The sequence below is a fragment of the Phoenix dactylifera genome, chromosome 12, assembly GCF_051530095.1.
Source record: "Phoenix dactylifera cultivar Ajwa chromosome 12, Ajwa_hap1_PhDact_Kaust_v1.1, whole genome shotgun sequence".
Classification (NCBI taxonomy): domain Eukaryota; kingdom Viridiplantae; phylum Streptophyta; class Magnoliopsida; order Arecales; family Arecaceae; genus Phoenix; species Phoenix dactylifera.
The window spans coordinates 21,837,606-21,852,392 of NC_143201.1; the positions used below are offsets into that span (position 1 = coordinate 21,837,606).

General features: G+C 41.7%; 1 protein-coding gene and 1 pseudogene across 2 annotated transcripts; both read right to left on the reverse strand.

Moving 5' to 3' along the window:
* Positions 1 to 681: 681 nt before the first annotated feature.
* LOC103701869 (reticulon-like protein B1) lies at positions 682 to 2,599 on the reverse strand. The gene is made up of 5 exons (XM_008784088.6): positions 2,464 to 2,599; positions 1,597 to 1,777; positions 1,305 to 1,449; positions 1,135 to 1,204; positions 682 to 1,042 (listed from the first exon to the last, which is right to left on the reverse strand). Exons 1-5 carry the CDS (start codon positions 2,555 to 2,557, stop codon positions 873 to 875), a joined length of 660 nt encoding a protein of 219 aa, XP_008782310.1. The 5' UTR covers positions 2,558 to 2,599; the 3' UTR covers positions 682 to 872.
* A 6,115-nt stretch (positions 2,600 to 8,714) lies between these two features.
* On the reverse strand, positions 8,715 to 9,323 carry LOC103701870 (non-specific lipid-transfer protein 2 pseudogene; annotated as a pseudogene). The gene has a single exon (XR_015972236.2). The product of XR_015972236.2 is annotated as a non-specific lipid-transfer protein 2 pseudogene (transcript).
* Positions 9,324 to 14,787: the final 5,464 nt, after the last annotated feature.

Below are 14,787 nucleotides of genomic sequence, written 5' to 3' on the forward strand. Positions count from 1 at the left end.
CCAAGGCAGCAAAAATGCAGGGATCCCGTTCAGTTTCTCTATAAGGTTTCTTGTGAAGCTGTATACCGGATGAGAATTTTGTGCTTTCCATTCGGATGGCATCTACTAGCAATGATGCTGCACAAGTTGTTTCCGTAAATTGGGCGTTGTTCTTAGAAACAGAGAATTTGAGTTCATATGCTAAATTTTAGTAGAATCCATGAGGTTGCAGTTTTGTAATATTAGTTTCTTATGTATCCCTCTCACGGGTTTTTCTTCCCCCCACCTTTCTTCTGGTTAGAGTAAATTGGCAGTTCTTGCACCTCTGTCCTTACGTTGTTACTATGTTTTAAGCTTAAATCTTAATGAAGATGCATTAATCTTTTTCTGATGGAAATGAAGGTTCATTAATCAAACATAGGAAGCCCTTCACATCCGTGTGTCTCATTACATGCCCCACCACCCACCGAATACTAGTTATCATGCAGGACTTACCTGATTCCAATAACCTTGGGTCTCACACTGCATCAACTCACTGACCATTAGCTCTAATCAAGTGGTCTAACTAGGTCTTCTACATTTTTCACCCACCAAATCTTTCTTTTACCGAGAGCTTTTTTATTCCCCTTTAGCTCTATTAGATGGCCAATCAATTGTGATTCACATTATCCATGTCAAAGTAAAAGATGCGACACCTCCATGTTCATGGGAAGGAGGAGAATGCAGCCAATATTACCATGCATTTCCTTTTAACTATATAACATCTGGTGCAAAGTCACTTCACAATTTAAATTTGGCACGTTCACAATTTGACATCTTCTGTAAAGAAATTAATAAATATTTCTTGCTATTTGCCAACGAATCTTCGTCCTCCCTGTGAAACCCTGAGATGTTCATTGGACTTTCTTTTCCTTCACCGGGCCTCGGGGAATTTTTTTGAGAACTTCCTGATTAACTTTAGCAAGCAGTTCCTCGAGTTCACGCCTTGCCTTGGTAACTAGGTTATCCACTTCATGCTCATATCGCTTGTATAAAGCCGGCAGCGTCTGAATGCAGAGAAAGACTACAAAAAAATGCAATGCGCTCAATGAGATCTCCGTTATGAAATTGCTTCATACAAGGATTTGGATATAGAGGTAATGTAAAAATGCCTACCAAAGTATAAGAAACTAAGGAAGCTACAGCAACTCCCTACCACTGATAGTATCCAGAGAGAGGCGATTGCCTGCAGAAAAAGGAATAGAAACAGGATTAAAATGTCACTGTATATTTGGAAGGACACTACAAATCACAAAGAGGAGCCAGGAAGGAGAATAATGATTTACCACGAGGAACACCTTGAGATCCTTTCCACATGCAATGCCATGGAGGATGGACCCAAACTGACTGAGCTTGGAGTGGAAGGTCACCACGAATTCTTTGAAGGCTTGTTCTGATAAGAATCGAGCTTCAGGGATCTTGGGAGGAGACCTGTAACACATCAAAAGTAGCAGCTAATTTGGTGCTCATTATCCTATGCAACAGCGTATCATCTCATGGTGTATATATATAACATGTCTACTTCCTTTCGGTTTTGAGAAAGAATTAGAAGAAGACGAATGGGACCAGGGAGATTACAGGCCAAGTAGAGCTGCTCCATTTGACCAAATGAAGACCACCACAATAGCTGCGATAGCCATGTGGCAAAGGAGTGTGACAAAATGGTATTCCACCACCTGGAAGAGCAGCCATATCGCGGTAACCCCAGCAAGCATCCCAGCTGATAACCACTTGTTTTCCCATAGAACAACATCGGCAACTGTGCAACCAACCATGCAGAAGAAGAATTTGAGTAGTTATTGCTATTATTTTATGATTTAAAGATAATCGCAGAGAGAACATTCTAATTAACATCATTACAGTTGATGGTTTCAAAGACTTCGTCATGCCAGACAGATGGAAGATTACAACGAGTAATGATTTCATCCACGAAGTAGTGCATTTATCAGATGGAAGATTACAACGAGTAATGATTTCCCTTCACAACGGTCGGCCACTTACCCAGGACTCATCCCACTACAATGTCAATTATATAGCAGGAATAGCAGCCATAATTTAATCTTTTTCATTGTTTATCTGCTAAATCTGATAGTACTTAATTCGAGAGTCAGTTTAGATATACTATTTTATTGTATATGAGGTAATATAGATCTATTAGACCAAACAGCTTCATGGTATGGAGAAACAGCAGAATAACAACATTAATAGATTATGTTACTTTTTGTACGAAAAAACAGTAAGATAATCAATTAAAATGCCATGTTATCACTATTCTTGGCTCTTTCCTTGTCATTATGCTATTCCCAAAAAAAAAAACTGGGTCAAAGACTCGACTTGGCAAATATTGGCCATTGTCTCGATTATAATGGCATGAAAACTTGATTTTATTCTTCTAAGCATATCATTTTAAAAGTCCTTCGGCCTTGAGTGAGGCAGAGATGGTACCTTTTCCTCCAGCTAGAAGATCATGAAGAGGCTTCTGCCGACCCGTCGTTTTGGTCGATGATTGGCCACCACGGCTGGACAATAAACTTAGCATGGTTGCGAGTTCGGGTTTTTTTTTTCCTTCTGCTGGCTTTGGAGAGGAAGTGGGCTCTTATGAGGACTCGGATCCTATGCCTCGTACGCAAGAAAGCCAGAGATGGAAGGAAAGGATAGCTTCGGTTTTGGTTGGTCCCTGGAAGATTCTTCTGGAGGTTTAATACGACGGCTAGACGTGAACTCGATGCCACCTTTTCTCTGATTCTGCGGCAGTGCTGTGCTGAGGGCCCTGCCGATCCCCCATACGCATGCTTTAATAAATTGGAGTTGGCTCCACTGATCGGTAAAAATGCAAGTCTCCAGTGGCTTTAGTAGGAATTTTCTGCACCAAGGATGTAAAGAGGTTTCAAAAACTTTGTCACGAGGGGCTCGTACTTGGCCGAGCCTACTATTTGCTTTGCTACTCGGACCAATTGCAAATAGGATCATGCCCAACTATGGGCTTCTATTGGGTGTTGTACCATGCTTAGAGCAATGGTGATGCCCTCAAAAGTGCAAAAAAGATGCAAAATCTATGTTGCAGGGAAATTTCTGGGTGAATGTTTGGCAATTTTTCTCCTGTAACTCCTTGGTGAATTTTTGAAGGAAAATGGAGCGGACGAACAATACTTGAGTCCCACGTTAGCAACTATATACTTTGAATTAGTAAAGGAAAATCCTCAAATTGTTTGTCCTTTTCTCATTTGCCAAATGACCTTCCATTATTGTCGGGTGACCATATTACTGAGCATCACTCATTCTAATATGCATGGTACAAATTAATGACTCTATTTTTTTATTGCTTATTCTTGTTTTTAGCTTTTGAAGGTCAGTGTTTTTAATTGGCCTAATTTATGGCTTTTTAGATATTTTTTCTTTTCATTTTTTGCAAAAAAATTTCGTTGTTGCTTCTCTTAACTACGATATTGTACCCAACCGGGAATCTAGTTCTTGAGCGTGACTGTGGGATAAACATTATTAATATTGATGGAACCATTCAATGCAGCCATGCAGGTTTGGTATCTACATGTCGCATCCCGTATGGATAACATTTTGGTACAGCATCAGTATATCCTTGATAATGAGGATCTATTTGATATACCAACCTTAGTACACTATAGTTGATTGGAGGGAAAAATGGATCGTCCAGCCCATAACTAAAAAGTCGCCCAGTTTCGGCCCAGTAAACGTCAACGACAATCAGCTAAATCTTCACTTCGGTCCAGGGTCAGCTCGTCTTCGGAACTCCGCCAAAAGCTTCACCAACTTCAGACATTTGCCGACTCCCCCGATCAAGCTCGGGATACCTCCAGACATTTGCCAACCTGCTCCGACCAAGCTCGGGGCGTCTACCCCAGCGATACGCTCCGACCCTCGAGCTCGAGGCGCTCCACCAAGCACGCCTCGAAACCTGCGAAGCTGAGCTACTCTTAGCATCCGCCAAGCTGACCTCATCAAACGCATGACGCGACTACTTAACGAGCTCGGCCTCGCCAACGACCACACTCATGTGCCGGCCTACGCCCACCTACGTGGTCGTATTTCACAACACTACCATATCACGTCTCCATAACCGGCCTTCTTTTAGTCAGACGGCATCTTGACTACTCCGGCCATACCCTGCTGTGATTGTCAACACCCTACCGTTCTCAGAAACCGGCAGTACTGCACGCTACCAGCTAGTCTAAGCTGCGCGCCATCCGGCTCAGAGCCACGCTCCCTCATGATGAGGGCTGACAGTGCCTCTGACACCTGGTCCACTCCATCGAGACTATAAATAGCTCGGTCAGGTAACTTCTAAAGGACTTTTCGGCTAGACCAAATTTACTCCACTCTAATTTGATCGTCGGAGGGCTCTCACCGGAAATACCGGTGAGGCTTTGTGCAGGTTCGCAGTCGTCGCGCAGGAGGTGGCTCCCGTCTTTCCCTTTCAACCACCTACGGCTCTCTTGACTCCACCGGCGTGGTCACTCTCAGGCCAAATTTGAACCACAACAATAGTATATTTGGTATGCACTGATACCGACTGATACAACATGCCATGCAGCCAATACATGATACTTCTTAAATAAAAAATATTAGTATTGCACACATAAGATTATATAACTATTCATTCAATAACTCAAATCTATTATTGTTTGATTTAGATCTCTTATAGAAGGTGCAGTAATGATGCATCTTGGTCTAATTCACATCATGATCCAACAAGACTGGCCATTTGAGAGTGCTCTGAACTAGGAGAATTTCCATTACATTGTCTGCAGAGTACAGGAGGCAGGTAAACTTAGGTTGGTCACAGCTGCCCTACTAAAACAATTTAGTAATTAGTTACATATTAATTGGTTAAAATTAGTCAGCCATCATCGGATCGTCACATGATAATTGGTGTTATAAAATAGAAAATAACTATCACAATTTGGGCTTTTAATGGTTCATCTAATTAGACCATATCCATTTCAAAATAATATTTTATTTTTTAATGACAATAAAGAAATACTAATACTTTATAAACTATTCCAATATAATGTTTTGTTGGTATCACCAAAAATTGTCATCATAGTGGTGACTATCTTACTCCTATGTATCTAGTTAGATGTTTGATTGAGTGAAACATGGTTCTTATTTGTCTTACAACAAGAGAAGTATTTTTTTTTCTGAAAGAGTCTGTTTTCAATGTAAATATATCAAAATAAAATGTAATCCTCCTATCATAACTAATAGACCGCTATACTTTCTAGTATTTAGCATATCTGGGAGTCTCGACTCTTAGAAAGGGCAAAAAACAAAAATCTCCTCTTGTAGTAGAGGTGCATTCTCGAGTTTGCATTATAATGGTAGGTTTTTGTTTTGAAAAAGAAAGGAAGGTGCCATCGATTCATTTCATTTTTTTGCTACAACCATCAATTCATTTCATGAGAGGGAAATAAATATAAAGAAAAACATATAAAACAAGCATGCTATACAAAATCTTCTAATTAAAACAGGCATGCTTAACAATAGGAAGGAAATTAGAAAAATTAGATCGAGCCAATCTTTCCCATCAAGACTGGTACTTCTCAACGGTAATTTTTTTTGCTAAGAAAAAAATCTGCGAGCTCAAAAAGGATGGACTTGAACTGTTGCAGTGGAGATGCATTCCCGAGTTCACGTCATAACGGTAGATTTTTTTATAAAAAAACAGGAAAGTGCCGTCATTTCATTTCATAAGAGTGAAATAATAAGCATAAAGGAAAACAAATAAAACAAGAGCGCTGTACAAAATCAATGGAAAGGAAATTAGAAAAATAAGAGAGATACAGTCTTTCCCACCACTGAAATAGGCATGCTTAACAATGGAAAGGAAATTTAACAAGAATTAGATAGAGCTAATCTTTGCCACCAATAGCAGTATCTGGTAAAAATTCTCCCATTAATTGTTGAAAAAGATCTTTAACACTCTAAGCTTTCAATTTGGAGATTCAAATGTTTCTTTTCCTCCAAGCCAATCACCACATAGCTAGAATTAAAAGATCCCAACCTAGTACACGGTACTCTAAAGCTCTTGCCTTCCCACCCCACCCGTGTCTACATAAATATCCCCGTCTCTCCCTTCCTCTCTCTCCTCATGGATGCCACACAATTTTAGTGTGAACCCAACTTCTCTGTCCTCGCTCGTCCTTCAATCCTTTTCTTGCTTGATCACTGATTGAGTAGTGGTATTTCTGCAAATTGAAAACGAGAGATCACTAAGAGGATCCATGGCCGGGAAGGAGATGGAAGGGGCGGCGCCGATCAAGTCAGTTCAAGCACATGTCAATTAGATCCAGTAAGAGAAAAATACTACAATTCAAGAAATAAGAAACTAAATCTCTCATGTTTTTTCCCTTGTGCCTTTTGGATTGCAAAAATAAATCATCAAATCATTCGTTATACTCCTCCCAGCCCCAAAAGCAGAAAAGATCAGTAATAAAGAAAAAAAATACAAGTACAATGGCAACTGAAAAAAATTCTTTTGATATCAATCTAATATTATTTAAAGTCTACTGTTTATTCTACTTATATTAGGATTTTATTTCTAGTTTAATTTTATTTTTTATTTTAGATTGTCAAGCGTTGAGTCTTATGTTTGATATATATTTGAGTTTTATAGCAATATTTTTAACTTGTAGTAGATGAAAAATTATGATTTTATAAATAAGGAGAGAGGGTTATCTAAAAAGTTGAGAGAGTTTGGTGAGATGTTTTTTAAGCAGAGAAGAGAATTCTTTTTTTGGTGAAGTGCAGCATTTTAAAAACTCATTATTTTGATTTTTATTTTTTTAATAAATTTATTTTTTTCTTCTATTTTTTAATTATTATTTTTTATAATTTTATATAAATACATTGATGTTTAGTATTTATTTTGAATCTTGGTCCGATACGGTGGATTTACTCCGGATGGCATGCTGTTTTACCGACTTGTTCGCCGCGAATCGACTGTGGGAGTTTGTCAAAAGAAAAAAAACCAGCTCTTCCTTAGGAAAAAATAAGTTTTTCCGGCTACATGGACCCGCCGCCGGCGCCGCTGATCGACGGAGAGTAGCTAGACAAGTGGTCGTTCCGCTGGATGGCCATGCTGCTCTTCCTCTACATCACCATGGCCACCGTGATCGAGCACAAACACCAGCCCGCCCTCGCCCGCCGTGGGCGCTGCGGATGCTGTCTGCCACGACGTCGGTGTCCTCGGCGTCGCCTGGGCTTTCCCTTGTATTCGAGGAGTAAACCATTTATCGATACAAAATTCTCCTCTGTTTTTTTTTGCTAAAAAAATTCTCCTCTGTTCTCAAGCGAATTAATGAAAGGAAAAAGGAAACACTCTTGCTGCTGCAAAGGATGCTCCAGCTCATGGGATGAGGTCTCCCGCTGCCCCTATAATGACGTTCCCCTCCTCTCTCTTGCCGATTGGCTTGACGACCCGTCTTTGCTCTCCAACACCGCCACCAAGTCCCCTTCTACCATGACTTCAAGAAGCCCACCCCCCGCCCCTCCCTCTTCCTCGTCTGCCTCTCTCGCCCTCCCCATGCGCTTCCTCTCCCATGAAGAAGATCAAGACTCCAATCCACCCCAAACTAATACTAAGAGCATTTAATCATACAACAGCAAGTTTATATTATCATGTGATGCTCGCGGGTGCTACCATTCCCTTGACAGAGATGAAGGGAAGGATCGCTTCGAGTCAAACTAAAAATTTGAAAGATATATTTGAAAATTTTTGAAGATGAGAAGATGTGCATGAGAATTGCTAAAATTTGAGAAAATAAAATTGTAGTTTTTCTAAAATTTCTGGATTGTTCCTAGTGAAAACAGACATACATACACAAATAAAAAAATATTTACAAACCAAATGGAAACAATTTTAATGTTCAGAACTAATAGCACCCCGCTGAGGAAGTGGCCAATTTCTTTTAGCCAAATTTCTGTGAGGAGATTCCCAAAGCAAGCAAAAATTTTTGACTTTATAATGACCAGACTGTTGACTTTCGAAGAGACTAAAATGCCAGACCATCTCCAGATAACTCTTTTATCTTTTATTATTTCAATAAAACGGGTAACTTACCCTCCTTCTAACCTTTACATAGAAAAGAATAAAAAAAATCTATACGTCTTAGGATAAATTCCGAGGATTCTGCGGTATCCCTCCGAAATCTAATATTGTAATTGAAAGCGTGATTAGCGCACCGAACAACTCAGCCACCGACACTCTTTTGTCCCAACACTAGTAGATGGATGGATAGATGGTCTTGGTAGCGGTAGAAGCTCAATGAATAAATAATTGGATTAGTCGGTGGCTGGTAAATGGCCGAGCTCTTCAATCATCCAGAGCTGGAGAAAATAATGACCAGAACCCTCCATAAAACTTACTAGGAGCTTCCTGCTCTACTTTGTGTGCCAACCGGTGCTTATCATGAGATCGAGGGAATGATGCCGAGCGCTATTGATCAAAAAGGAACATTCATAGAGGCGGTAGGAGAATGAAGCAGGGCAGCCGGGTACCAGATGGAGCAAGGGAATTTGCTTCCTCCGCCACTTCTCAGCTTCGTGATCTGCTGTTCAGCTGATGCCAGGATGTATCTTCACCTGATAGGCTTGGTACATCCGTCTCAAACAACAACAACAACAACTACAACAAAAAATGAAGTTAAGAAAAGAAAATCCAGTTCTCAAGAACAACACCAGTCGTTGTTATTATTTAAGATAGTCCATACTATATTAGAGACAAGGCGCAAGCCCTCCTCACCAACATCACATGGAACAGACAATGAGGAGGCGAGGCCTACGACACTTAAAAACCAGCACCCACCAACACATGGCAGGCACTGACACTAGAGCCACTCCATCACCTTATAGTTTGCAACCATAGCTAAAGTTCTCTCTCTCTCACTCTCTCATTCAACTCTCCTGAGATAGCGAGAAAGATCGACCAGATCAACAGCGAGGAATCGATACACCGCAGGCAGCAACCACTTTCCGGCTGTTGGGGGAGTTGATGTAGCCGCGCAGACTTGGATTCTTCGTATACTGGCAGAAGCAGGGCTGCTGCGCCTTGAGCTTAGCACAGCAAGCAGAGGTCGGCGGCGACGAGCGCAAGATCGCGCCAGCGCACGGGCTCAGCTCGGAAGGGTTGCACGTCGCCGCCTTTGTGGTCGGAGCCTGGTTGAGGAGGAGGCCAAGGAGCACAACACACAGGAAGAGGAAGGATGCCTTCATCTTTCTCAGCACTGGAAAGAGATGGCTAGCGGAGGATGGGGAAGAGAGGAGGGAGACCTCTATTTATACAGGGGCCATGTGGAATTTGAGTGGACCAGAGGCCAAGGAAATGCCATGGTCGTGAACTGTGGGTGTACATTTAGAGCGGTCCTGTCAAACTCAGAGATCGACTTTGGATTCGGGGGTGAATGCATTGTACCGTGGAAGCCCGGGCAACCATGGATGGCCGCCACGTCATTCGGACGTATAAACATGATGCACCGTTATAGACCAACAGCTGTCTGTCTTTGGCGCGATGGCTATCCAGTGATTCCAAAACGTGTGTCACGAAAAAACCTGACCCGACGGACATCTGTCAAGAGAAGCCCGGCCTGCTTTAATTCTGGAACGGTTGCCCGCCGAGATGTTGGTTGGACGTTACGGGCTCGAATTCATGGACGTGACGGAGTGAAAAATGGCAGGGGAAGAGATGCAATCCATAAACTAGCGCATTATTTTGATAGTGACAGAGATAGGCAGCTCCGGGTCCCGCTATTCAACCATGGGTTACGGACCAAATAATTGAATTAGCGAGGTGAAAACTATTAGAGGCCCAATAACCCCGCATCGAAAAAATTTATTTTAGAATTTAAATATATAAGACAGGTATTTTTAAATTTTGTAGACGCATTTTGAAAAAAAAATAATATCTGATTCTCTCTCATGCGGACAATATCTGGCTTCCCTCTCATATGGCTTCTATGTGGGCATTGGGCACCTCACGTGCCCTACGGAGATGGGGGCATGACAGTGGCCGAGGAAAGACACCACTCGCGAACCATCTAGGATTAGTCTAATTTAAAAATTACATAATAAGCATATATATATATATATATATATATATATATAATGATTGGTGTTTGTAGCTTGTAGGTGATTTTTGTCCATCAGATTTTTGCGTGCCATCTGGTGCTTGAAGGACGATAATGTGATGCCGGCCACTATTCGAGGCAAATGTGGGATGACTAAAACTTGTGAATTGATACTGACCGCAAAGCTGTCGGTGACAAGAACCTAACCCACTCCAAGAGTGGTGGCCGATGGGGAAACAGATGATGGGTATGGTGGGGTCGCCAATGCTGCTTGGCATGGACACCTTATCCATCCCACGACTTGAGTATTTTTCAAGCAAATAGGTGCACCGGACTATTCTCATATACTAGTCAATTTCTAAGATGGTATTTGGTTGCGGAATAAGTAGGAAGATATTTTTCCAAGTATATATGAAACACCAAAGAATTGGAGTTTATACATGGCAATGGATATCTCCTCACATGATATTAATCCATTCCACCAAAGTAGTAGAATAGACTCGTACCACAGAATAAACTTGTTCTTATTCTCTTCGGTTACCACTTTACCCTTATTCACTCTATAAACACTAAAAAAAATTAATCTTTATGGTAACATCCAAATTATTATGAAGTTCGATGCGTATTAAGTGCAACTTATTCTCTCTATCTTTCCTTTCACTTATTCCTTAACCAAATACCAAAACATGTCTCTTCCTTGGAATAGGCTTATTGCTCTAACAATGCAAGGAATATCCCTCCCCACCAGCTATATGCTATGGCAACATATACAATAAAATATTAAATTACCAATTTCCATCTTTCTCATAAAATGTCTGCCCAATTTGGCCCACAAGTTAGAACATCCGGTTGTGTAATTATTTAGAGGATAATGCGGCCATAATTCTTATTAGGTCTGCTTTTTTATATTATAAATCTTAAATTCTAAAAAATAGTAGATAATTCTTTATTTATATCCTCCTAATCCTTTTTTTTTTTTGAAAACAAAACGACCAGGGAGGGTTCTAACGTCCTCCATCCTCCTATATCCACCCTCCTCTCCATTTGTGTCGAAAACTAGGTACCCGAACAGGCCGAGCCTAATACTCGTAGAACTAGGATATTGTACACTAGGAAGTCGAAAAAAAAAAATATCATTCGGAATCAAATCCCCATCCTTAACCTTAGGTGACAAAGGGTAATATTAACCGAACTAAAGTTTGGTGGGATGCCCATACAGCGGTGATTGTGGATTGGGGTGGGTATGGGAGAGTGATGGTAGGCCCCATCAACTAATGCATCTACCCACAACTAATGCAAAAGCTCTACAAGGACGCGTAACCACCAAGAGCACATAATTAGACTAGTAGAAAAATATTACTTGAGTACTTTGACACTATATAAGTATCGAAGAGCTACTTAGTGCATAGCCTAAATAGGATTAAACATATGCACGTACAGATCTCACATACTTATTTTGTTTAAGCTTCGACATCTTCATTAGACTAAAAATTTAAATCTATTCAAATCTAACCACAAACAATACGCTGCAATGTCTCCAAATTTATATGGGATATAAGTTGGATCTACTCTGATATTATTTGTAACAATTCAAAATTTTACTAAAAAAAATTAGTCGAAAAGTATTATGTAAATTTTTTTTGGTTCTATATAAGTATCCATGATTTACTTAGTACATAACCGGACTAAACATGTACATACACAGATCCTCGCAATTTTCATGGGCTTCCCATTGATGTCACCATGTTCCACTGAAAATGAAAGTGCCTGCCAACTGTCTGTCCAGCTTATGACTGTAGGAGCTTGGGGAACAATAATGCAAAGTATTTGACAATCATGCGTTTGAACATTTTTAAGACAATGATGACACTCAAATGTCCTTTTCTCTTCTTAATTGGGGAGAGGAGAATGTGCACCCCAGGTAAATTATCCACCTCCTAAGACTTCCAAACGAAGGAACATCCAGTTTTGGAGAAAAATTTTAGTAGCCCAACACCTGCAATGGAGATATTTTTTAATTGCATGATAAATAAGTAGCAGTTAATTTTCAATGTATGACTACGAAAAGTACATTGTCACAGACCACTGAGGTTGGGAACATCCGGAGAATTACTGCAGAAAAACTCCCATAGACTAAGAATGTTACTGCATATGGGCGAAACAAGAGGCATGCTTCGTCCATCTAAAACTTACCGTGTTCTCGATATAAAGGTTTTGTATTTGGCGGATTCGTGAAATTCTACATATATATCACACCTTTTGATTATCAGAAAGGTCAATCCACAACCTAACCAGCAAATCTTCATTTATTTTGGTGAACCAATAACAACATGTATATAAGACGAGGCAGGAAATTCAGTATATAAACTATCCTATACTAATATCATAAAGGCTGTGTTTGGTATAGAAATATGAAAAATTGAGACACAAGTAATTACTCCTATTGAGATAGTTACTGTACAACTTATTCCTGTTTGTTATTTGGCATGACTCCAGACTCTGGGTGTTTTTAGGAGGGAGAAGATACGAGGCAGGCCTAAATGAGGGCTCTAAGCAATGAGCCTCTTATGACTGGCAAGGAAATAAAATGTTAGCAGGGACATGCAAGCAGTGAACTTACTGTGAGCAGTTTTATATTTGTATCACTACTTAATATATCCTTCCATTCAAAGGTGCATCTTACGGTTCTGATCCGATAGACTCTCTACTTTCTGTAACTTATTCTTTCTGTAATTATCAATTCTTTTAATAAAGTCTTGGGTGGCTTTTACCTTCTTAGTATAAAAAGAAACTATAATTAATGATGGTATATGAGTTTTCAGGCTTATAGAACAAAAGCATGGTCAAGATTTGGACAGACCTTGTCAGTGGAATTGGGCCTTACTTCCAACCAAGTGATTCCGAGTTCGAAACGCGCGGGCGTCGATTAAATTATGGAGACCGGATGCTCCCTACTCAGATGCGGGGTTTGAGATGGCTTATTGATCCGCTGATAGCCTCGATGGTGCTAGGTGCGACGTACTCACAAGGAGGGTAACCATGCCGGAGCCCAAAGGAGTAACGAGCCGGGCCCACGAGTGGGGAGAGCATGAGTAAAACCGGCCGGCGTGCCCAACACACGGTCATTTTTACCTGTATCAAACATTCTCCTAGCGGGGTGGGGGCTGCTACGCGGGGGTGGGCTTGTCCCTTCCTCCCCTTTCCCCTTTTTCTCTAGCAAAAAAGAAAATAATACTAGAATAGCCTTATCTCATACATATACATATGTATATGCGCGTGTGCGCGCGCGCACACCCACACATATATATATATTTATACACAAAACATATCTGAGTTACTGATGATTAGGGCTATTAACGAGCCGACCGGAGCCCGAGCCTCCGCGGGCTCGGCTCGGCTCGTTCCATAAAATTTTAGGCTTAGGCTCAAGCCCGAGCCCGAGCCCGCCCCATCCCTATCCCCATCCTCATCCCCAACAAAGGAAAGAAAGAAAGAAAAGAAGAAGAAGAGAAGAAAGAAGGGGGTGGTCGTGAGCACCGCCGGCACGAGCGTCGGCAGCGGGCACCGTGGGGGAGGGAGTGAAAGCTGGGGGACAGGGAGAGCCTTGGCGTGGGAATGGCCAGATAGGGCGTGGGGGTTGGGGCGGCGGCGCTTGTTGCCTCCCCCGCTGGGGGCGGTGGCATCAGGGGCAGAGAAGGGAGAGGAGGAGGCGTGGGAAGGGTGTCAGAGGCAGGTGCAGAGGTGGAGGAGGTCGCAGTCATGCGGAGCGAGGCAGGATGGGTCCTGGTTGCGGGCGATGCGGCTGGACATAATGCAGAACTTCTTGCGGAGGCGGCGGAGCTTCTCGGAGAGCTGGGATCGGGTGTACGGCGGCGGCGGCGTCTTCGTCGTCGTAGCCGTTGTCGGAGGGGTGGGCGGGGAGGGGGGCATTGGCTTCAGGCTTGGGGGCGAGGAGAACGAAATGTGGGTGGGGGTGGAGCCGTGGAGGTGGAGGTGGGGTTGGGAAGGTTCCGGAGAAACCGAGAAGAAAGGAGAAGAAAAGAAAAAGAAAGAGGAGGAGGAGGGAATAGGTTAATGGATTGGTTCGGGTTACAATTCGATTTAAAGAAATTAAATGGATTTAGGTTAGCCCGGGTTGGGTCTGATCTAAATCTAACTGGGTTCAATTAGATTGGAATTTAAATTGATTAAGCCAAATAAAGTTTAATTGGGTTGAGTCCAAGTTTAATTGGGACCCAATTAAATTATTAATTGGACTGAGCCCTTATTTGGGCTCGTGAGTTGCTCAGGCTCGATCTCGGGCTCGGATTTAAATGGGCCTTATTTTGGGCTCGGGCTCGTTTGACTAACGAGCCGAGCCCGAGCCGGACTTTTATCGAGTCGAGCCCGAGCAACTCGGCGCGTTGACAGCCCTAGTGATGATAAAGAATGATGAGGGAGCAGACAGGAGGATGGTTGCAAGTTTGTGGGAAGAAATGCAATGTGCAGCAATTCCTTGACAGCTAGATCCAACTGGCAATACAATGCACCTACTATTAATATCGTTGGTATTTAACAAACTTGATGCATAGTTCAGAGGCTCTCAAAATATATACATTTTTTAATATCTATCATATCCAGTAGTTTGGGTCTTCAATTTCAGTAACCTATCATTTATTATGAAATTTCTCCC